Here is a 24,137-nt window from a genome sequence, read left to right on the forward strand (position 1 = left end):
TTTAGGCTTGTTTGAAACTCAGTTCCTGACCTTGAAAATTCATCCGTCACTAATCTTTACATGCCTTTTGTGCTTCATGCACACTTTTTATTCTTTGTCTCTCAGCAGTGCCTGGCAATCGTTCAGAGCTGTCTCAGTTTTTCACCTTGAGTCTTCCCTTGCTGGCTGGATGAGCACAGCAGTATGGGCCATGAAAGAGCGCAAAACCTGGGGGCAAGGAAATGCAGTGTTGTTTTGTGTGAATGTGCCTGAGCACTCCTATAGCCCTTCTAGGCCTACGTAGAGACACGCAGAAGAGCGAGCCCAAATAATGTATGTCTTTATTTAAGCTATACTTGGTAACATATTATTTCCTCTCCATTTCACTGCTGGCAGCTAGCTTGGCACTCAGGAATTAAGGACAGATTACAGTGATTTTCTTCTGAGCTCTGCTTACCAGTGAGGCTCCAGGGATGAGCCTGATTCAGAGACACTGCATGGTGGGTAAATGGACAGCCATGGAGACACAGTCTTCCAGGAGCACTTGGGAATCTGACATACCCCCTGCATATCAATCCTCTCCCTCACCAACCTTGTTTCATTCATCACTCAGTGAACTGCACAGCTACCATGCCATAGCTAAAAGTGGTCCCAAATGACTTGCATCTACAGGAAAGCAGAATACCTGCACTCTCACGATTGTCTCCTGGGAGGATGAGGATCCTCTGTTTAGAGGACTTGGAGGGTGGTTTTTTTTCCCTTTCATTTGTTACTGTAGCTGGAATAACATTTTAAGAAGTAATGGCAATTTTTCAAAAGCAGTATTTCGAAGAAATTGCTCTGGCCACTGGTGGTTTGCGATCCACCTGCGACTGTCCCTGGGTAGAATGAAAGAAAAAAAAAGACCAGCTAGAAATATAACTGGAGGTACTGTACTATTTAGATAGGGGAAGATCAGTTGTGTGTTTGCAGACAGGGAGAAGGGAGAGATGGTATATACAGGTGGCCAATATGAGTCATGAATTTTAACACGCAAGCAGCTTTAGCTTGAAGAAGATGGTGTCCTATACAATACATACAGAGTGCATGGACTCCTGCCATGTAGACACCTCATGTATACAGTGCTCCTGGCAGGGATGGACAGCAGAACCCCCTGTAGCTAACTTGCTGCGGTCACAGGACAACTTCACTGTACAATAACTGGAGAGTCACTATACGTATAACCCCAGCCAGCAGATCGCAGTGGGTTGAGCCAATTCATCCTGTGTCCCTAGGACTGACATTTCATGACATCTGTGGTCACTGAAGTCAAGATCCTCTGTGGGCTCTGGAGCACAGAGACATGTTGTCTCAGCAATGCAACGTGAAAGGCCACGTGAGATCCTGCCAGCTACAGGCCCCGCGTTAGCACCTCATGGAAAGGGAGACCAAAGACCCGCTGGTACATCAAGCTAGGAAAAGAGTGTCACTTTATCTACAAGGCTGGGATAGGAAAAGAAGAGCAGGGGCTGGAATCTGCAGGAAGATGAACATCATCCAGGAAAGCACATTCTTAACTTTTAAGCATATGAATAGTCTACCAAAGTTAAGGGGATTTGTCACATGCTCCAAGTAAAGCACATGCTTAGGTGCTTTGCCAGAGCAGATCTAAGGGATGGGGTCAAGTCCCTTAATGCTGGGATCACAGCTAACAGATTTCTAATTAACTACTCCTCAAACTAGAAAACCAGACACTAGTCAAAAAGCTCGAATCTCTGTTGAGAAAGATATTTCAAAGCCTCCCAAAAATGCAGAAAATCAGACTAGATGGGAGTGTGCTTTGGCTGAGGATAGATAGAGACACTAACTATTGCAAATTTGGATCTGGATGTATTTTGAGTCAACCCTGCTCTGAAGGTGAGTCTGAGTCAACAGAAAGTGTGGTGGGACTGTGAGGCCCCTTCAAGGGTACCAAAGCACTTGGGGCTCCTCCTGGTTCTGTGAGCAGCACAGAGGGAAATTCACAATATCCCAAGGGGGTTTTGCCCTAATTTGAGTCCAAGCTGAGAGAACTGGTGTTTGGACAAATGCTACCTTTGGGGATCCATTTTGAGATTAAGGTTATAAGATCATCTGCTGCTTCAGATACTTAGTCCAATAGTTTTTAAGATGCTTCATAGCCACACAGGCCTTAGAAACCGTATGCTATAGTGAGTGGGAAATCACAGAACTGGAAAAAACACAGAACTGATCCAGGAAATTCTCTGTTGTAAATAAAAATAATCATAAACCTCCTCCACCATCGCCACAAACAGTCAAACACACAGGCTCATACACAGCTTGTAAACCAACATCATCAGAGATTACTTCATCAAGGCAGAACTATTTTCATGTCAGCTGCAGAAAGAAAGGAAAGCTTTGAGAATCCACAAAGAGCAAAATTATTGCCATTTCTTTAAATCTTACTGCTATACCTCTTTCAAAACTGTATCTGTAAAAAAATGTACCCCATGAACAGTCACAGACCACGCAAGACTGTACATCATCAGAGGAGCTGTCATACGGCTTTCCATGCCACAGGGCCTGATGGTGGACTCCAGCTAGATACCTCTGTGCCCTTTCATTTACCTGGGTCACTCCAGGTATCTGTATTCACATGAAACACCTTCCCCACTGCACTCAGCACTGCAGAGGAGGAAGAAAGTTTGCATTCAAAGATGTTTTAATGAAATGATTACCATTTTTCTAAAGCATTAATATCTTAATGAGAAGTTGGTTTTTTCTCAAAATTTCTCATATTTTGAAAATTTTCACAAAATTTCTTAAAGTTCTCTTTTGGTTTTCAGTTGTAGGTTTTCTGTTTTCAGTTTTCATTTAGCTTTCTAAGAGCTATTTTTATTTTTAATTTCCTTCTCCTGTCCAATGGTACTTCATCAGCCTCCTTACCTAGTAGGCACTTGCACAGTCAAACGGTTTCAAAGCTTTTCAAAACCACTCTATTTAAAAACCTTGCCAGAAAATAGAAATAAACGAATCTACTTTAAAAAGAAGTTTCTTCAAAAGGCTTGCATTTTCGACATGAATAAATAAACACTTTCTCTGGTCACATCTAATGGAGAATGAAATGACAAAACTTTAGTTGCCAGGGGTGGCACTTCAGTGGCAACACACTGACTTGGCAGCTTCTACTGGCACGTTTGGGGAATTTGTAGATCAGAGAAAGTAAAAGCTAGGTAGTTGAGCAAGAATCTACCCTACTCCAAAATGCCCTCCAGAAACTTAATTTCTTTGGGCACTGTTAATAAAGCAACATCATCACAAGGTGTAATGAAGAGGGGAAGCAGGGCTGGAAGGGGAATGGCTGGCTATGCAACTGCATTGCATAAGAATTATTTGTTGGTTGGATTTTTTTAACTGAGCAAAATACTGTTTCTTGACAGCTGTGTAAATGGCATGACCTGGAAATTAATGCCTTCATTTCTGTGCAGCAGGCACAGTTTCAACAGGTTGCCTCCTTCTCCTGGTGAGTTTTTGTAGATGCAGAGGATGATCTTTATTGACTAATAAGGACTGATGGCATGCAGCTATCATGTGAGAAAGGATTGCTGGTACTATCCCTGAATCAAGAGCACGTTGTGTTGAGTTGGTTTTGGGCAGGCCTTTTTTCTTCGCCCTGTCTCCCTTTGCCTGGACGTTTGTCAGTGGTACCCTCACTCCTGCACATGGCCATTCAGTCATCACCTCTTCAGACTCTCTTTGGTTACACCCTTGGCCCTTCCTCCCCATCTTCCCCTCAGCCACTGTTCCCCTGCAAGGACCCACTGCCCTCACAGCCAAAATGTTTTGCTTCCCCTAATGGCATTCTGCCATCTCTCCATATTTCGCTCTTCTGGGGTCTATGACCTGAACCATGGGAAGAGCAGAGTAAAGGAAAAAGGAAATAACGGGAAGAGGAGTAGCAGGAAAACAAGAAAGACCAAAAAAGAGAGTCCCATTTGCAGATTCACAATGATATCATACAACGCTTGAGCTCATGGGAAATGGATCTCCGTTCTCTGCATCTGACCCTTTTGCTTCCATCTGTACACAGTTCTTCCAGATGGAGAGTGGAGACGTCCAGTGAACTGGGGCAGTTTCCAAAGACAAGATGTGTGAAGGTCTTATTTGGCATACATGAACACAACAAGAGGCCTTTCTTACTTCTCCCTTACAAAAATTATCTCCCCTTTTCTCCTCAGCAATAGCTTTTGCCCAGTTGTCTTAAACATCCAAAATGGAAACTCGATGAACCAGGGCTCCCCCCACCTCCCTTCTCCCTGGTTGATCTTCCCTTGGATCGACCATCCTGAACTCTCAGATGCTCTGTGAAAATAAAAAAAAAAATCCTGAAATCCACCAGAGGACACACGCTGTCTCAGACCTGATGGGTTTCCTCATGCTTCTGCAAGTTGTGGTGCCTCAGTCTTGGGCCACAAACACAGCATGGATGGTTTATGGACAATCACATTGCAATGTTTTAAATTTTTCTTTTTCTTAAAAAAAAAATAAATAAAGGAAGAGGGAAGAAAAAGTTATACACACATGTATCACAGCATTTTCAAAAGGCCTTCTGCTGCATTTATGTTAGCAGTTCAGCCTCAGTTGTAAGCCTGGATGTAAGGCAGCTGGAAGATTAAAACCACATTGTTGGAAAGTCCGCTGAGATGTCCTCGTGGAGTTTTTTTGTTGTTTTCTGTTTTTATTTCATTAGATCCTTTTGTTATTATTATTATTATTTTCACTTGTTTGCTTCTTTCTAAAGTTTGGCAGGCAAAGAGAAAATGCTTTTCTGCTTTTCCCCACACGTTCTGTCCATTTTGTTTTCTGTATTTTAAGCAAAAAAAACAACAACAAAAAAAACCCACCCAAAACCCAAAATCAGCGGTAGGCTTCTGTCATTTTGTTTTAAGAAAGAAAAAGAAAGTGGGTGGGTTTATGAAAATAGCCTTGAGGAGGTACATTGTAGAGGTGGCTCAAATGCTTGATTTGTTTCTTTGCTTGCTGTTTGCATTTTCCCTTCTGGCTGCAATGGACAGGCTTTTTGTGTCATCCCCCCCACCCCCTCCATGTCCTGTACAAATTCTGGTTCCAGATCCCCCACATGGACCCTCTGTTCCCCTTCCCAAATGGCAGTAGGTAGATGCAACTGTATGTTCATTCAACCTCTAAGGTATGATGCTGAAGTTAGGAGTTGGATGGAAGAGCCACATGAGAGAAAAGCTTTCCCATCGCTGTGAGAAAGAACGAAGCAACACAGAGTCCAGTGGAGATGTGAGTGCCGTGTTGGACTCAGCTCTACCTTGGCACTGGCATTGATTTGAGATTTTATATATATATATATGTAATTATATATACATATATATGCATGTATAAGTATACATAGACATATATATATATGTGTGTGTGTATTTGTTTGCTATTTGCTTTAGCACACCGTCCCATTCTCAGGTCTAGATTTGGGGCAGTTGGTCCTGGGGACAGGTTGGACAGAAGGGGCCAGAGTGCAGAAGAAGCCAGAGATAAGAGTGAGGCCCAGGCCCCCCCACGCACAGAACATGGACCAGCCATAGCCATGGCTGATGTCGTCGGGAAGTCCATACAGGTAGCGGGGGTAGCGGGAGAGCTCAAAGTTGATTCCAGCCACGCACGTGCACAGTGAAATGATGCAGAAGGTTCCTGGAGGAGAGCGGGAAGGGGAGAAGGAGGGAGGAAAAAAACAAAGAGAAGTTAGAAGAGTGATAGATACCCCACTTTCCGAGCTGCCGGAGAAGAGCTGGTGCAAGTGGTAAGGAAACACCTAAGGGAAGATGTTTGTATAGAAAGTGGCTTAGCCTAGCGGCTCCACAGGGAACAAACTGAGCCTTGAATATTGATCTGATGCTGAACAGAACTGTATGGAGCAAAGTTTTCTCATTATAAGCACTCCCTTGGGAACCAGAATGCTTCATGAAACCATTGATTTTTCTGGAATTTTGCTTTATACAAATACAGAGTGAATCATCAAGTTTCAATATTTTGGGGGGAAAAATACTGAATTTTTTGTTTAATTTCAATTTTCCAGTGATGGATTTTATAGAAGAAAATATTGCAAAATAGTTGACATATTCTGGCTCTGTCAAAATGGACATTTGAAATGACTTGGAGAGATTTTTTTCAGACTTTTTTTATATAAAAAATCTAAAATCTTTAATTATACAATCCCCTTTTAAACATCACCATCAAAATCTTAAAATCCCTCACAAAATTCAGATTCTACCCTCTGCATGACTCCAGTCCCAATCTAGATTCCCTCTGCAGTGTTGGAGAAGTCTTCAAAATATCTTGTTCTTGTTTTCCATCTCTGCAGCAATATTTCATTTCTTCCTGAGAACACTGCGGGGACAGAATGCATAACTCTGTCAGGTGGTAAGTGTTATGCATCAGATGAGGCTGAACCTTAGCACACCCAGATGAGTCTAATTTTGATCTTTGGCCTCCAGCTTCATCCAAGCCAAACTCCGAGCTTCTGAAATGTCACAGTTGCCACCCACACACCAAATAATGGAGAGCTAGAGACGCTACGCACCTGTCTCAAGAGATAACAGCTAAAGTCAACATCAAGTTGGTAGTTTATCTTTTCCTTTCTAATTCCTCCCTATGTGGGCCTCTCTGCATTGCCTGGAGAGCCCTGGGCACAGAAGGCACCTACAGGACGTGTGCTATAGCAACACGCGTGGCCAGTCCCGTGTGTCGTCCCGCTGTTCATGCACAGATCAGTAGCATCCTACATGTGCTACCTGTGCATCTTTTCACTAGCAGCTGCTGGCGAGGAATCTCCTACTGTTCCTGGCCCCATCCCTAAAATAGCACAATCCCCCAAGGCAGTTACAGACACCCTAATTTTAGTGTCAAGCTCTTTTCTTCTGGTGCCCTTGCCTCCTTCTACTCCTTCCTGCCCCCGCTTCTCTCCTGCAACACTTTTCCTGTTGTTTTTCTACTGCTTTGCTATTTTTAGTTGCAGTTGCATTGAAGAAATGGATTTTACACTCCCCACTCTGAAGACACAGGTAAGATTATGTGGTGAATTCACCTGGAATTAGGCTTAGAAACTGGGGGGCATTTGGAGGAACGTACACACCACCAAAAATTCCACCATACCAACCTCCTTTACTTAGTAGGCACATCACACAGGTCTAGAGTCTGCAGGTAAATCTCTGTCACAGATCTGCTGTGAGACCACCGACACAGCCCTCCCTCTGTTCCCTCTTCTGACCACTACCTTGTCTACCTGGACTGTCTTTTCTCCTCCTGTGTGTTTTGGAGTGCCACTTGCAATACTCTCTGTTGTAAAGGTCAGGGAGTATGGGAACTCCAGGTGCTTCCCCTGATGCTATGTATAGCTGCCAGACGGCCTAGGATATCCGTAAGTACTCGTGTTATGATAGTGCCACGGGGTACCACTCAGGACCAGCGAGCTGCTGTGGTAGGTACTATGCCTATCTAAAGGAAAACTGCATTCTTGCCTCACACCAGCAGCACCCAATTGATCTACAGTCAGTGCTCCGCACTTTTGCAAAAACCTTGTGAGATCCCAGGCTCTGGAGCTGTCTTCAGAGATGTCCTTCAAAGCACGCAGCAGATAAATGGAGAGGTCTCACTCCCAGAATACCGTACTCAAAAATCAGATTGTTTGATTAGAAACCACATGCCCCTTTCTGTGTTTTACCATGTCACTTAGGTTTTCCAGTGACATGAAGGTGTCTGGCAAGACAACGATTGTTCCCTGTGTGACACGTCAACACGACATTGTGGGATTGGGGAAAAAAAATCCATCAGAGCCACTGTGCTCTGAACCAAGCTCCGTGGCTCACAAACAGCTGTGCTTAGAAAATGACATGAAAAGCCTTTCTTTGCTAGTAAGAACATGATAATTTCAGCTGTCTCAAAACGTAAGATTGTTAAGAGAGGTGGGTGGGAAAATCTGTGTGGCCAGACTGAAGCTGCAGTTGCTAAGTACAAAAGGGAAGGAAATAACTTTGGATTTCAAATACTCCCTGTGCTTTTATGCTTTGTCTTGGCTATTTTGATCACAAGCTCTACAATGCAACAAGTGTTGCCTACTCTTTGTATTCGAATAGTGCCCGATATATTTGCACTCCACCTTGTTGGGGGTATTCTGCCCCATAACGACAAACAATAAAGAATAATGAGTAACAACAATGGAGAATAAAGCAAATAATGAGCATGAGATTTCTTTAAAAAAAGGTTGTCCCTGTCCTGCCCCTTTGCTGGAGAACGTGTGAATCCCATGACAACAATTAATGACTGCCACGCATGACGCTAGAGGATGCATAGCACGGTCCTCAGCCAGTCACCTCCCTGTGCTTCTGCAGGATGTCTTGTATGGCACAGGTTTATCAGCCTCCCTAGTGCTAGTCATTACAGACACAAAAAATCCCTTTTATACCACCTAGAGGAATCTTTATGGCCATTATACTAGTCCTATGTGTTGTTTGTATTCAGCCAAGCAAGGACGTTCCCATTTGTAGCTAATCTGGCCTCTCACCAGGAGGGTTACTGATGAAAACTGAGTACAGTTACTACTTTAGGACTGTTCGGTAGCTTTTCCTCATGAACTGACAATCATAACACAAAGGAACATCCTTGCAAATTGCACAATTGTTGGCCACCATAGTGAAAGAGTCATGGGTGGAAGGAATGCAGAGACCTCATGAGCTTACCCTTGGAAATGCAGCCTCTGCTAGTCCAGGTAAGACACGGAACTGGGATGGCAGGAGGAGGGAAGCTGTCGCTCCTGCCCATTGACGCTGCCTGCACCATGGACATGGCACTTCAGAAGCAGCAGCATTGCAGCAAGTCATGAGCATCCCTAATCCTGAGCCACAGCAATACAAATTTCTCCTTCTTTGTGAGAAACACTCCCCATAACTCTGGCCCAAGCAGACAACCAGACCTGAAGGCTGGTGGTCCAAGGCTCGGCACTTGCGCCGTGGCACTGGCACACAGGATGTGAACGATGGGTGGTAATAAGAGCTCACCGGGGATGTGCTGGTACACAAGCTGGACGGGGGAGATAAAGACCATCTCCTTCAGCAGCTGGGGAGAGCAGAACACACCAAGTTCCTTCTGCTGGGATTTATACATTATTGTTCTAAGTGAAACATTAATGAACGAGACAAGGCAACAGCATCGTTTTTGACAAAGGAAATTCACGTGTCACTGCAAAATGCTTCAGTCAGGTGAGAGATGAAATTTCATGTCAGGCCATGTCTGTGCCACAGAAACTGCTGTTTGACATGTAGTCAAACCTCCATCCTGACTCCTCATCAAACAGCTGCCCCTCCTCTCGGGCTGCTTTTGTCAGTGCCTGTCCTGCTAACAGACCAATGATTGACAGTGGTTTGAGCACCTGAGCTATTAAATACCTTGTATCTTGTGCTTTTCCTTCTTATATATTATGGAAGAAGAATATTAAACATTGTTCCGAATGTCTCCTCCATTTAGGCTGGAAGTTTGTTTCGGACAAAGATGAACCTACTCGCTATATATGTGTAGGAGATTTGGGTCCTACCATCCTTGCTGCAGGGACAGACGTGGTCAGGAGAAGGATGGCTGGGAAAGGTAATACCATTGTTGGTCAAAGCCTAATTCAGTGTGGATTATGTGTCAGAGTCCTTTGCTGTAGCTGTTTTTTACCATGATTATATCAAGAAGGGCCGTGGGCCTCTGCTGCTAGGAATTTTTTTTTTTTTTAAATGTCCCTTTTCTTTCCCATCAGCCTGGCTGTGCAAGGGGCTGCAATGCTTCCATTTGCAGTTTTCAAACCTCACCTCCAGGGGAGAGCAGAACGGCTTGCGAGTGAACCGATTTAAACACAAGCAGGCTCAAACCATCCATACCAAATACGTTTGAATTTTGCCTCTCGCTAAGTGCCCCCCTGAACCACGTCAGAAGCCACGTCCTTCGCCGACAGACCTGGATTGACTTCCAGAACGATATATCTTGGGGGATTTCGCAGGGTCCGTGGCGTTTTGTGAGACAAAATCTGCTGCCTTTCTTAGGTGTACTGCAAAGAGAGGTGAGCCTTCGTGGTGCTGGTGCAGACCCTGCTGGCAGGAGCTTCATCTAAACATCCTCGTGCCCAGTATTAGGAATGTCTCCTAATGTGACATCACCAATTTGAAGTCAAGGGGAATCAAAAAAGCCAGTAATTAAAATGATCTGGCCACTAAGCCCACCTCTGAGACCCTCCTCTCTACAAATCATTTTTCTCATTATTTGGAAAACATTTCTTCCACATCTGACAGAACAATGCTCGTTCTCTCTCTTCCCCCCAGAACAGGCAGAAATGACTCATGAACTAACTGTGCTGTCAGATGTAAAAAAAAAAACCAAACAAAAACCCTCTGATTCTTCTCCCTTTCTGTTTTTTTTCAGATACAAATGTCAAGTATTACTAGCAGATAAAAAGAGAAACACAAAGGTACAGATTTTAAGATGTCCTCTGAAACCAAGCAATTCTCAAATAAATGTGAATCTCTGCCTTTTAAAGTATTTCTAGTAGTTGTGATTGATGGCAACTTGTGGCCACTAATGTCTTTGGAAGGAGTGCTGCTTATTTAATTACCATCACTTTTTTATTATAGGGTTATGGGAAAAAAAATCTCATGACTGAAACAACATTATCTTTACTTTCTCTCTGCCCTACTAGCTTTTACTATTTTCAAGGTACATCAAACAAACAAATAAAATGAGGTCTGATCCTAAAGTGGAGTGTGTACCATTAGCTATTTAAATTATATCATAATCAAATGAAATTATTAGAGAATAAACTGAATTCCCTCCCAACACAGTGATGACAAAAGCCTTTTGGAGGGAGCAGCTTTGCAGTAAACTCCTCCTGTGCACGGATTAAACGCCTCAGCAGCACGCAGCTCTTGAGAACACTTTATTGCTCTGTGCATACATGCATAGAATATAAATTATTGCTTAATTATGTACTGTTCCAGCAGAAGCAGCTTGCAGCATCACCGATAGGTTGCAGAATAGCAAGGGGTTTACTGGAAAATTGCCCTTATAAAAAAAGCCAAAATGGAAGGAGAAGCCTGACCAGGTGATGGAGATTCAGTGTGGTGTCCTGGTGAGACCCACCTGGGTTGCAACTTAATACATATTTAATTTATACTAAGAACCAGAGCAAACTGCGAGGTCTATAGCAGCGCTATGATATAGCCGCTGTCGGAATGCGGTTCGCATTTGGCCTTTGGCCTCCCACCTCAAAACGTACCAGCGGCATCCCCGCCGCACCAGAGCTGTACGCCGGCTGCGCGTTACTTCAGCAGTGGTGCCTGCCTATTGAATTGCCGCTGCACAAGCCGTAATGCGTTAAGGCACCAGAGGACTACGATTCCTCAGTCACTACTGCAAATACTTAATGGGTACCATCCTTAGGCTCCTGTAAATCGGTATAGTGTATGGAAAGATATTACAGCAGTTGAGGGCTGATCTCCAGTTTGCTATGCTGATACAACTGACAATCAGTCTATATTGCACATTATAGCACCCTGCAGATTTGCACGTGGTGGCATTTCTGCTACCATATCCCACAGTGCATGGGACTGCACTGGGAGTGGATACCCACGGTGTGCACTACGGCAGCCAGCGAGCACCAGCAATGAGCAAGCACCCTCTGAAGTTGTCATCTGGCACGTAAGGCAGAAGTGACACTACTTAGCTAAAGGCGCATTGTGTTGATAAAATGGGATTAGGGAGAAATAGGGGAGTTGATCAAAGCCTGAGTTGAATAACCCTCTGATTACTTTAGCAATGGTGTTTCTATGACCCACCCAAAATAACCTAGCAATAATAAAGTGACTTGACTACAGCCATTAAGCAAACATAATGGCTCATGAACTTGCAGCCACAACAGAGGAGGCAGCAAAAATTGTGTCAGTTGTAGCAATGGGATGTGATTCAGTATTTTACTGGGAGTAGAAGGGGAAGAAGGGAATCGGATCTCTTAATGCAAAAATGAAGAAACATCCTAATCAAAGGTTAGTGAAAATATCCCATCGCTGTGCTGGCAAGCACCATGCTTGGCAAATGCAGAGGCTGCTGGCAGGTTTCTCTCATCCCTTGCAGTATGGACCTCCCAGGATGGCCCAGGCAGAGGCTAAAAGATTAAATGCAAAGGGGCACTGGAGGTCTGAGCAAACTCAAGTGACTCCATCACATCTCAGATTTGCCAGATGACAAGATACATAAGTTTGATATCAAACTGTACCTCAGGCAGGTGCTCCCCAGCCTAGACATTTGCTACAGCTGAAGAGAAACTTGTGAGGTCAGGTTGGGTTTGCCTTGTCACAGGACATCTCCCATAGTATGGGGAATCCATGGACCACATTGCATCTGGTCTTTCAGCAAACAGTCCTTCTGCCTCTCTCCACATAAGATCTTTCTCTTCGAGTCAAAAAATTGAATCTCTCTCAGAAGGAAGATCAGAAGGAGCTTCAGAGAGTTTGTGGAATCTTTCTTCTGTACGAAACCTTAAAATGATGAAAAGCCTTCAGTCAGATGTTCTTAAAGACAAGTGGGACTGGAGAACAGTCATAGCACAAACAACTTCAGTGCAGCCCGTTGCCTAGTGTGTGCCACTAAAAATACTCTTAGAGTGAATACTTTCAGGGAGGAAAGGGTAGAGTTACTTGCATGCCTTTTTAATCCTTTTCTTTGCTGAAGGTGCTACCAAAGAAGCCATTGGGAGCTCTGGATGATGGTGCTGGCTACCTGATTTGGATATTTTCCCCTTCAGGTGCTAGAGTGAAGCCTATCCATTAATTTTTTCAAGTGATCAAAGGACTCTCAGGTTGTACAACTTTCAGTTATTCATACTGAATGTGAACTGAGGATCTTTGCTGCAAAAGGCTCTGGGCTGTACTACTGTTTCCCTGAGCTGACCTGCCAGGAACATAAAAATCCCTTCTGTATGTGCTAAGTGATACAGTTATTGAGAGATAATGGCCAGAAATCAAAATAAGATGTAATTGTCTTCTCAAGAAGGACCACTGGGTGCAGGCCACCCTTGTGAAGTTTACATCGTTCATGTAAACGCTTGCAAGCAACGCGCTACCCTGACCCCTTCGGTACTGCCTTAACAGGTCACAGGCTGAAACCTTCTTTCCTGTTGCAGAGGAAATACCTCTGCAGCCTCTGTAGCGCACACAAGTATATTGGCGTTACTTGTTTCTGTATCCCCTGGAAGAGCCAGCATGGGCAGAAATGAGGAAGGCCCCACTCATCTAGTTTCTGCCTGGTCCAGCTGCTTTTTCTGTGAGATATCCAGTGGCCAGTTGGACCCTGCCCAGGTAGATTAGACCAAGCAAGCATAGCAGTGATTTGTCCAAGGAGAACATCGTTGACAACCTGAGGAGCCAAGACAGTGAATCTAAACGTTGCTTCAGCCTCTGCATTTAACAAGATCTGCCACACACAGAAATTTGCTCCCCTTTCTGTCTGTAAAGAATTCTTTCTGCCTAGCAAATCATGCCAGTATTACTCTTCCTTCTGTTGCATGTGCAGTCTTCACTCCTCTTTGATGTTAGGCATGCAAACAACCCAGCAAACATTTTTTATATAAAAACCAACCCAGTAATAAATGCCAGTTTTGTTTTCATTGTCTTCCTGTGGCCTTGATGCGTCTTGCTGTTGGAATTCAGAAGCCAGCAACAGATCAAAGACCTGGTGACATTATTAAGGGATAAGGAACAACAACAGAATTCTAAAATGCACATAACTTGTTTTCCAGGGCTATGGGTGGGAAAGTCTTTTGTATTTCTATCAGATCTGTCTCCCCTACTTTGCTTCTACTTTTATTCACCTTCTGTCAGCCCCCCAAAGACATACTGACACCCCTGAGAAGCAAACTAGATCACATGCCCTTCATAGACTCTGCTAGGTTTTCTGTTCTCATAACTCTAGAATGTACTGATGCTTCTGTCAATACCTCCCATCCTGGTGAGGGAGAAATTACAAGTCAGTGTAGCTGACTTAAAATGAACACACAGAGGAATACGAATAGTTCTTTTTGCTGAAAAGCAAAATGAGCTGACTCCTTAATTTACTGTATGCGAAGTTGAGGGGGAGCGATTTGAGTTAAGACTGAAAACCAGTGAGTTTATAGGTGCACATACACTACTTGACCTATCTTTTGCTCCAGACTATGAGATCTCTGCACTTCATTACGAAACCTTTTCTCTCCTTCTCCTAAATGCCAGTACTCTTCTGTGATCAGGTACAAGGTTGCTGGAATTGCTTGTGTTGGTATTTCTCCCCCAGCGTGCAAGTGCACATCTAGGAGCATCAGAAACAAGTCACAGGAAAGAAATCCAACACATTTGAAGGTTGTCTTTGAAGTCAGCTGACAATGTTTCCATGGAGATCAAATGCTATGGAGCTGACAAGGAACTCTCTCATTGTGCTGTTCCTTCCAGGAAGAAAAACCATCTCTAAATGACTACACCCTGCAGTACAGCTGTGTTATTGAGTTGAAAAAAAACATTTCTATATCCCACACCACTCTGTTCTCCTACTCTTAGGTGCCACCTTTTCAGGGCTATGTCTGTTGGTATTGACCTAAATTCCTGAGATATTGCAAAAAATAGCATCTAATGAAAATAGCATTCTGTGAGAAGACATAACTCTGCTTTCAAACTTCTGCTGTAGGGGATGCAAAGGTGGCAATACTCCCTCAAGGAGTATTACAGCATGAAATTATAAAAGAGCATTTCAGTGGCAGATACGCAGTGATGTGCAGAAGCCCATATAGTGAAAGTAGGCGATCTTTCATGTTTTCAGAGAGTGTCCTATTTAATTTCCAAAATGGGTGCCAGCATTAATAAATAAATGCAGAATGTGTTCTCAGTGCACCAGTAAGCATGGAGAAGTACTACAAATAAAAACTTAACACACTACCTCAACTCTGCCTTTTAAGCACAATGTATTGTGAGCCTCGTCATGCCGTCAGCCAAGCAACTGCTTTCTAGCATCATATTAAAACCCCAAAAGATGGTTAGGGGGATGTATGTCGACGTGGGTGATTTCCTAAATGTTTGTTTTGGGAGTGAAAATAGGAAATTAGATAACATTCAAAAGGAAAGTGATACTAATTTCTAAAAGGTGATTACTAATAGTTAGCTGGTCAGGACGAAGAAGAACCTCCAGTCCTATCCACATATGTAGACTGGATATGCGGTCCAGTGGATATATATCCATACATATGTAACTGGACATGTATCCATCAGTGTTCAGGTTTTGAATTACACAAGAAAAGAAAGGTCACTCTCTTTAGGCACCAGAAGCATAGCCTAGAAATAGGACCAGAGATTATGACTTGCAACCCTGTCTATAAGGGATACCACAAACTGTGTAGAAGAGGGGTGTTTGAAAAGAGGGACTGACGGATCCTGAGGAAAAAGGGCATTTTTAAACACAGGCTAACTCTTACTACCTTAATATGCAGCACGCAGCCTTGTTACGTTACTGCCTGATGGGCACTGAGGAACAAAGCCTTCATGGCTGCTCCAGGCCCTGGGTCTCACCACAGGTCCATAAAGACCTTCATCAGCTCCTCTTCTGCCTTCCCCAACACCCCTGTAATGTGTTTGAGAGGTTTAAACAATCAAGAGCCTAAATGTTTAAACATTTAAAACCTATTAATGCTGTACATTAACTCAAGTTCATTCAAATTTGAGGCCTTAAATCACTTTAGAGCATAATGCAAAATTTAACCAAAAGCACAAGTAGGAACAAGAGCGTACGTGCGTGGTGCGGGAGGCATGGCAGAGGGGACACTGACCTTGTTGCACTGAAACTTGTTTAAAGACTTTTGTAACCAATTTATGACGTCTCTTGACACAAACCAGCCTTTGTCTCCATCTGGAGGTCAATCGACATAAATAAATTCTTACAGTGGTCTGCAAGGAGTTTTGCTGAATTCTTAAGTTTCTCTGCAGCCATCATTAATTTAGTATCTCCTGCAGGGCTAAAACATGATTGGCATCCCATTTTATCCAGTGATCCAACCTTTTTAGAATTATAAAAACTTTTCAAACTGTCAAAAGGTATTATGCCTTTGTGAAAACTATATTTATGCCAAGCTTCACTGTTCAGATTACAGCCACATATTGTAGACCTCTGTTTTAGTAAGGGTCACATGATGTTGCTTAAGCTCTGTATGCATACAATCATGCACACATGCGTGCATTTGCACTTGCCTTTCCATATGGAAAATAATAATTTATGTAAACTTTCTAAAGCTATTCCTTTTGGGAGAGAAGCACAAGAAACCGGATTTTCAAATACTAATGTTGTGGAAAAATAAAAAAATAAATATGATCACAGAAAATATCTTCAGTCTTCAGTGTCATGATTGATCATGTCACCATAAGTGAATATCCTGAAGGATGGGTAGAGACCTTGATCATTAGTGAGAAACAGAAATCCTAGGTGCCCAGTGAAACCCACTTTATTTCCAGCTGAACTCCAAAGAATGTCTTTTACTTTCTCTTTTTGTTTATCTTTCTCTTTGCCTCCTCTTGGCAGCTGCTATAAAGGTACTTCGTAACTGCCTGGGAGACGTCAATCACAGAGCTTCGCCTTACACTTGCTGTATTAAATTGCTCCATTTTTGTTTCTTAAATTATTCAGCAGCGGAATGATTATTTTGAGATGGCAGGACCACGGTTGCATAGAATGAACACTTTTATTTTCTACAGCTATGTATTATTTTCAAAGTACAGTGAGTTAAATTTGGGACGCAAATGACTCAACAGCTGGTAACGATCCACGGCTGCAAATACACAGATGCCTCAGTTGTCATCTACTCACATATGCGCAGCGCCGGCGAAGGAAGCACAGCACACAGGCTTGGGGATTTTGAAGATAAGACTCTCCGTGGAGGCGGGGAGTGAAAGAGGATACAGACGTGCGCAGGGCATCCGTAGCGACAACTGCGCTGCACGGGCTCCCAAGCCCTGTTTTGAAGTCCCCCCTCCTGACGGGGTTTGTGTCCCTCAGTATCAGCCTGGTCGTCGGCTCCTGGACATGGGGAGTAGTGCTCTGGCAGCCGCTGGGCTCTAGCACACGCATAGTCGCAAACCTTCCAGCGCCGCAGCCCTGACTGTGTCCTTGTCCCCGCGACAGCCTGCGACAGACCCATGTGAAGCGTGGCATGGCGGAGGCAAGAGAAGGTGGCTTCATCCTCTGGCTGTCGAGTTAATAAAGCAGTTTGTTGACTTACCCCTGGACTGAGGGAAGAGGTAAATATTTCTGAGAAGGGAGGAGGTTGGAAATTATTTATAAAAGGTTGTTTCTCCCTGGATTAGAATACAAAAGCAGAATGCCCTCATACATTTCTAAGTGGGTTGTTCTTTATTCCATTAATAAACATCCTTTCTTATATATCTGAAATAAAGCGTTAAATTGTTCCAGCATGCCTGCATAACACTATTTTTTCTGCCCTCTCACACATCTTTCCTGCCTGCTTATCTCTGCTGCAGCAGCCAGCACTGGAAAGACTAGGTCTTCACCTCTGCTGTGGGAAAAGGTTTGAAGCTTTTGTAACCCTGACCTAAGTCCTGTGAGTATGGATGGGCTGCAAAGAGCAATGTCTTTTGAGTAGTTAAGAGTGCAGCACTCTTAAGTGGGTCAGAAAAAACCCAAATCAGCAGCAGAAGTGGAACTAGCAAATGGCACTCGAATCCCCCAGATTGGCAGATCATCACTGGAGAGGAGGGAGGAGGAGAGGATGAAAGAAATGCCCAATGTTTCTGAAAGCAAATGCTAGGACCAAAAATCAGAGAGGAAAAACTCCATAGCACTGCTGTATGCGTACAGCAAGACTTTCAGGCCTTTTTGTGACAGTAAAAAAGGGAATTTCAGTCTCCCAAGCAAAGCTCCAAGCCTGATATTTTATGCAAAAATGTCACATTTCATGCAAAGACAAGAAATGAGCTGCGATGTGAGACTACAGATCATTTTATTACACATCTGCCTGGTAAAACTAAATCACATGAATAAGGGCATTTAGCAGCTGGAATAATTTCCAAATAGACTGATTAGAGACTGAATTATTAATGGTAAAATTGATAATTGTCTCAAAGCAAGGTTACAGCAAGAAACACACTCGACTTTGCAAAGAATAATGAATATTTGCAAGGCTAGTAAAATTATATACTTCTCTAAAGAAACTGTTAGCAGATGGGGAAAAGCACAGATAAGAGTGAAGACAACAGGTAAAACAGTAAACAAGTGCAGAGATGATTTATTGCATTTATTTGCAGTAGATTTGGAAAAAAATAAGACAATGCAGAAATCTCTCCCCAAGGGCTGCCTTGTTAGGCATGCAGTAAAACCCCTAACTATTTCACTGAAATGTGTTCTCAATACAAATTACAGACTTGCAAAAGGAAAATACATGAATGTGCAGCTGAAGGACAGAGCTCTGATAAGGATGATAAAACGTTGTTCTTTGTGGGTCTTTTAATACCTTTACAAAGGCAAGTGATGTAGCTTTGGCCAGGGATGTAATTTGGCCAGGGATAATTTTGTGTTGAAGCAAGTACCAGAACAAGATATTGGAAATGCCATTTTATATTTCCAGCTGGGACAAAGGACAGCAAGGGGGGTGCACCAGGTAGGGAAGGCGAGGATGAAAGCACTGCCGAAACACTGGAGCATGCCACGTCCCCCGTGGCAGGCACTGATGAGGAGGAAAAGGGTTCTGGAGCGTTTAAGGTACAAAGTTAGCCCTGCCCTCCAAACTAGAAATAAAGCAAGCCACCTGATGTTTCAAAGCAGCTGGCTGAAATGAAATCAGAGCTGAACTGGGAAAACAGAGATTGTCTTTAAAAGTTGATTTTATAAAGCAAGTACAGTAACAGAAGGTGTGGTACAGTTGGGTTTGCATGGTTGTGGAAGGGCAACCAACCTAGCAGCATCTGAGATGCTGAAACAAGAAAATCCTATGAATGAATGCACTGGAGACCAGGTGCAAAAGCCAATAGTTAGATGTGTTTATAGCTTGTCTGCTTATCATGATACAGGAAATATTCTTAAACAAGCTGATGAAGAACAGAAAGGAGGGATTCCTGAAGATACAGGAATTAGCCTTGGTAGAGTTGCCAGTGTGCCAATTCATAGTATCCCAACTCTTTGGGGCTGGAAGTAAAACTGAAATTTCACCTTGACTTGGCAATAATACCACCTACTGTTGAGGGAGGAAAGACACCAACCAAATGAATTGACAGGTTTGCCATGGTAATAAATCTAAACAAGTCAAGAATTTGAATACATTCAAAAGAACTACTCAAAGCCAGAAAATGTGAGCGCTACTTCCTGGGAATTGATGAGGACGTCACATCCAGACTTCAAAAAGCATGTTTTTGGTTCAAGTAAATATGCTTCGGTCAAAACGTAGCGTATAAAATGCCCTACATGCATTTCTTCAGGTAGATGTTTAACTGAATTCCTTCTGGGCTACTACTAAGTGCATGATGTGTATGAAAGCATCGTTTGCCACAGGACACTGACATTTTGAAGTAGTGTTACAGATGCTTCTAAGGTTCCAGAAATTATTGTAAAATTGTAAAATTACTGGATGACATGCCCAATATGGAGCTTTTACTGATGCACAGATTTTCAATAATTTGCATGTAGAGAAAATGCAAGAAGCTGCAAGAGGATGTGCTTGAAGTCATGTATAATTTGAGCATGACCCACTTCTGAAATAGAATTAAACAGTCTCAAGTAAGATGCGTACAACGAACTTGTCTTAGTGAAACTTAAAAGCACAACTGCAAATGGAGAAACTCTCCAAAAGAGAAATTCTCCCACCTTGCAGGATAAAATCATACTGGCAATACGGAAATGAAACTACAATAGATAGCATGACTCTGGGTACAGGAGGCTATGCAATAGTACCATCATGCAAAATGAGGTCAAATATACTAAACAGAATGTGCAGTATCCATCTGGCTCTGTACAAGATGAGGGACTGAAAAAAAATCCTACTGTGGTCAGGCAAAAGCTGTCATTCAAGATAAGGAAACCAAGTGCAAATTTTACAATAAATATATAAAATTATGCAAAAGAACTTCAGAAGCCATAAGAGACTTGTGATTGCTGTTGATATAGATACATTTGGACTAAATGATAAGGATTAATTATTAATAGTTTTTAACTTATTACAAAACATGCTGAATAACAGTGTAAAACACACTCTAAATCACAGTTTACATGTCCTGGATTCCAGATGAGCTAGTACCCGATAACGGCCTGCATTTCACAAATTACAATTTCAGCAATTTGCTTGAGAAATTAGAACAAGCACGCTAAAGCAAGTTCTTATTAGCCACTGCCACATGGGCTAGCAAGAAGACTGTTCAGTAAATATAATAAAGAACCAGAGGTCCAAGGAAACCAAGTCTGGTCAAATTATCACAGCACACTTCTCAGCGCTCCATTGAGATTTTCCATTCAAAGAATTATGGGCAGTAAGGGACAAAACCCATAGATATGGTAAACCAGGAATGTTTAATCATTGCAGAAGAGCTATTTGTCTAGGAATTAAAACAGCAAATGTTACAAACATAGTCAGGACAAGCAGCATTGCAAATGGAAGGGAGTTAGATTTCAGGCTGATTACGCAGCAACCAATTTAACACAGTCTCCTCTCATCTGCAACGAGGTCAGATGCCATAAGCCTCCCAAAGCATTTTTCCCATTATTGGACCAGGGAAAAAGCTAAAGAAAATTAAGAGCACTCTGGCTCCATGCATTTTGAGGACCAGTAGGATGATATCTTGCCAGCATTTATGCCATGGCAGAAGTAAAAAGTTTGTGTTCAAACACTGTCCAGCAATAAAAAGGTTCAAATGAAAAGATTCATTGGCTGTAGAAGAAATGACTATGTAACATATGACACAGTCTGAAAACATTGATAGCTACTGACTTTTAGATTAGATGGCTCTAGTTGTGTATTTTATTAACTGACTGCTTCCGTTTGTAGATGTTACTTTATGCACTTTTGCTATTAAAAGAAATTAGGAAAGGTATAGCAGTTGCCACTGACTTGTGCAAAAGAAGAGTGTAACCTTTTGTAACTGTGATCCACATGTCTACGCTGGAGCAGAAAATAATCTGACCTCCTCTCAGTGTGCCTTTATTAAAAATATCGCACATCTTGACAGAATTTGGCAGATAATCTGGTGCCTCTCATTTAAATCAGTTTCAGATTCCAACTGCTGGATCTCATCATTTATCTATTTGGTCAAACAGCATGCTACTATCAGATGTCTTCTCCTCGCATAGGTACTTCCACACCGTGTTCGAGTCAATTACAAACCTTCTGTTAAACAGTTCCAAGCAATTGGCTTTTTGTGACATGCTGTGTTTTTCTTGTTTTTCAGACCTTGAGTCATTCTTGTAGCTCTTCTACAAACCTCTCCCAATCTTTCGACATCCTTCTTTAAGTATGGACACCAGACTAGGATGTCCAGTAATAGCTTTGCTTTGCCCCGAGATAACACCACCTCATGCTCTTATTGCATATTCCCATCAAAACTGGCACATTTAGCAGCCGCATTACGCTGAGAGCTCCTCTGCAGCTGGATGCTCCCAGCAACCGTGATCCCAGAGACCTTTTCAGAGCCGCTGCTTCCCGAGAGGCGGCCTCTCATTCTGCGAGGACGACTGACACTTTTTGTTCTCAGTTGCATGACCTTGAAGCTGTCTCCACTGAAATGCGTATTGTTTGAGCATACCAAAAGATGGCTTTGTAAGCTATGAGTGACCCATCTTATTATGCATGGTTACACTGAGTCTTGTTTCACCTGAAAACTTTCATCAGCCGTCTTTCAAATCACTGACAAACTATTAAATGACATTAAGCTAATAATAAATCTCTGCAGCTACGCTAGAAACTCTCCCATATACACAGATAATTTCCAATTAGTAAAGAAGACTTAGATAGTTTCTGATCAATTAAAGTTTTCTGTAGTTATTTAATATGGTCCTAATGTTTTAATCTGAATGTCGTGCTGTAGTAAGTTAAACGCCACACAGATATCTGAGCATATTACAGTAATATAGCCCCCGTGCAAACTAAGCTCTTAATGACATAAGAAATACCAGCTAACTTGGCAGACTTATCGTGCATAAAGTATTGAACACCCACAACAAACCATTTACAGACGTCCACACATAGACCAGTATGTGCTTGCAAAAGGCACTAGCAATCTTCAAATGTGTCTGTGGGCTCTGAGAGAGCTAATGTATATCCCACCAGCACCAACAGCACTGGAACATAAATACGTGTTACTTGAGCACTTAACGCCTCTTCTGTGACTACAGCAGCTTTCCTGTATTTCACACCCTTAGCTGTGTCACACCACAGCACAGATGAACAGGCGACCAAATGCATTGAAGTGATGATCTGCTTGGGGGACAAAAACCCAGCCAAACAAAAACCACCAGCAGAGAAAAGGAGAACAGAAGTAGTGCTGTTCACTTTGAGACATTCACCCAGCACTGTGTTTGAGACCTGACTCTCACACCCTTCGTGTAAAGTAACTGTGTGCCATGAAACCTGCTGATAACAGAGAGTTGGATGGTATCTGTCGTACAAAAGGCTGGAACATTACATGGGAAATGTTGGATGACCTTGAGGGCTGGTGGAGTAGAAATGGGAAGAAGCTCAAAAGCACAGAGTGCCAGGGTATGTACCTGGGGAGTAATAAAGGGAACCTCTGCTGTAAAGTGGGAGATCATCAGTAGGAAATTACAAAGGAGGAGAAAGGCCTGGATGTATTATCCAACTGAAGGATGACTGTGGGTCTCCAGTGTGACACAGCATGAAAAAGGCAAATACAACCACAAAATACTTCAGGCAAGGGATTTCCAGCAGAGAAAGGGAACCATCACGTCACTTATACAAGGCATTGATCAGGCCTTGTTTGGGAATGGTCCTTCTCATCCTTATTTGAGAAAGGCAAGTATGAACAAGAACAGATGGCAGAGGGGGCTGCTGGATTGATAACTGGTCTTACAGAGAAAAGTCTACAATAAATAGTGTATGTAGAGTGTGAAACAGAAAGAAAAGGAAAACAGAGGATACCATTGCTCTTCACAGGTATATCAGGGAAAGAAAAGAGACACATAAACTATATATTGCATTTGATTCAAGAAAAACTGACGAGAAATAAACACAGGTTAAAACTTTGAGCACAGTTTCTAGTTGTCAAAGTGTCCCACTATGAAATAGGATAGTGGTGGGAATAACATCTGTGTAACCTTCAGATTTTTATTACTAAATTTGTTGAGTTTAAGGGTGACAGTGTTACTTGAAACAATAGAGCACTGGGCTAAACACCTCAGAAGGCCGTTTCCAGTCCTGTGACTTATGAACACTGTTTTGTGATAGAAATAACATGTAACTACAGTTGGGTTATCCTTGACGTACACCAGAAGAAGCTCGGAATGAAACCAAGTCCAGATCCTAAAACAACTCCACTAAAACAACTCTGAAAACATGTTTGCAGTGACTTAGAAAAAAAGGGACATGTGGAAAGAGGGAACATGAAAACAACAAGGAAAACACATTTCTTCAAACATCAACATCCTTACCTCCCATGAGGAAGAGAAGCCCCGCCACATACTGCATAAGGCCTCGATCCCAACAGCACCCTAGCACCCCAATAATCCATCCAAACAGGATGATGGCCACAGCCATGCCCATGAAGCCAGCTGTCATCCTGCGCAGATCTGCAGTGGGGAAGACAGAAAAACAACATGTGTGTGAACAGTGATAAATTAGCATCATCAGAGGTTCATAACAGTCTTAATCCAAAATGCTACTGATCTGCAAGGTCTTCACATGTGTTGGCATGGGATGATTTGAGTAAGGGTGGTTGAGGGGGAGGACAATCCATAAATTAAGATACTAGCTTCGGCTGGGGAGAGAGAGCAGGTGGTCATTTCATCACACGATGAAACTCAGTGCAGAGGCAACCAAGCGATTTGTGACAACTTGCTCAGGAATTAGGAGTTGTAAAATGGCCCCAGTGAAATGCTGGGGCCATTTTACA

At 42.8% G+C, this 24,137-nt stretch overlaps 1 protein-coding gene across 1 annotated transcript; it reads right to left on the reverse strand.

Annotated features, from left to right (window-relative positions):
* Positions 1–4,895: 4,895 nt before the first annotated feature.
* Positions 4,896–23,808, reverse strand: LOC104616798 (transmembrane protein 178B). Its single transcript, XM_010281929.1, has 2 exons — positions 23,677–23,808; positions 4,896–5,673 (listed from the first exon to the last, which is right to left on the reverse strand). The coding sequence occupies exons 1-2, from the start codon at positions 23,801–23,803 to the stop codon at positions 5,423–5,425; spliced, it is 378 nt and encodes a 125-aa protein (XP_010280231.1). The 5' UTR covers positions 23,804–23,808; the 3' UTR covers positions 4,896–5,422.
* Positions 23,809–24,137: the final 329 nt, after the last annotated feature.

Source organism: Phaethon lepturus, unplaced genomic scaffold (genome assembly GCF_000687285.1).
Source record: "Phaethon lepturus isolate BGI_N335 unplaced genomic scaffold, ASM68728v1 scaffold14512, whole genome shotgun sequence".
Lineage (NCBI taxonomy): Eukaryota > Metazoa > Chordata > Aves > Phaethontiformes > Phaethontidae > Phaethon > Phaethon lepturus.

Bases quoted from the DNA above. Each gene is read 5' to 3' on its own strand.
- LOC104616798 (XM_010281929.1), bottom strand. From the start codon at position 23,803: ATGACAGCTGGCTTCATGGGCATGGCTGTGGCCATCATCCTGTTTGGA. The intron at 5,674-23,676 runs GTAAGGATGTTG...GCTCTCCTCCAG, and splicing joins GCTTCTCTTCCTCATGGGAG to GAACCTTCTGCATCATTTCA.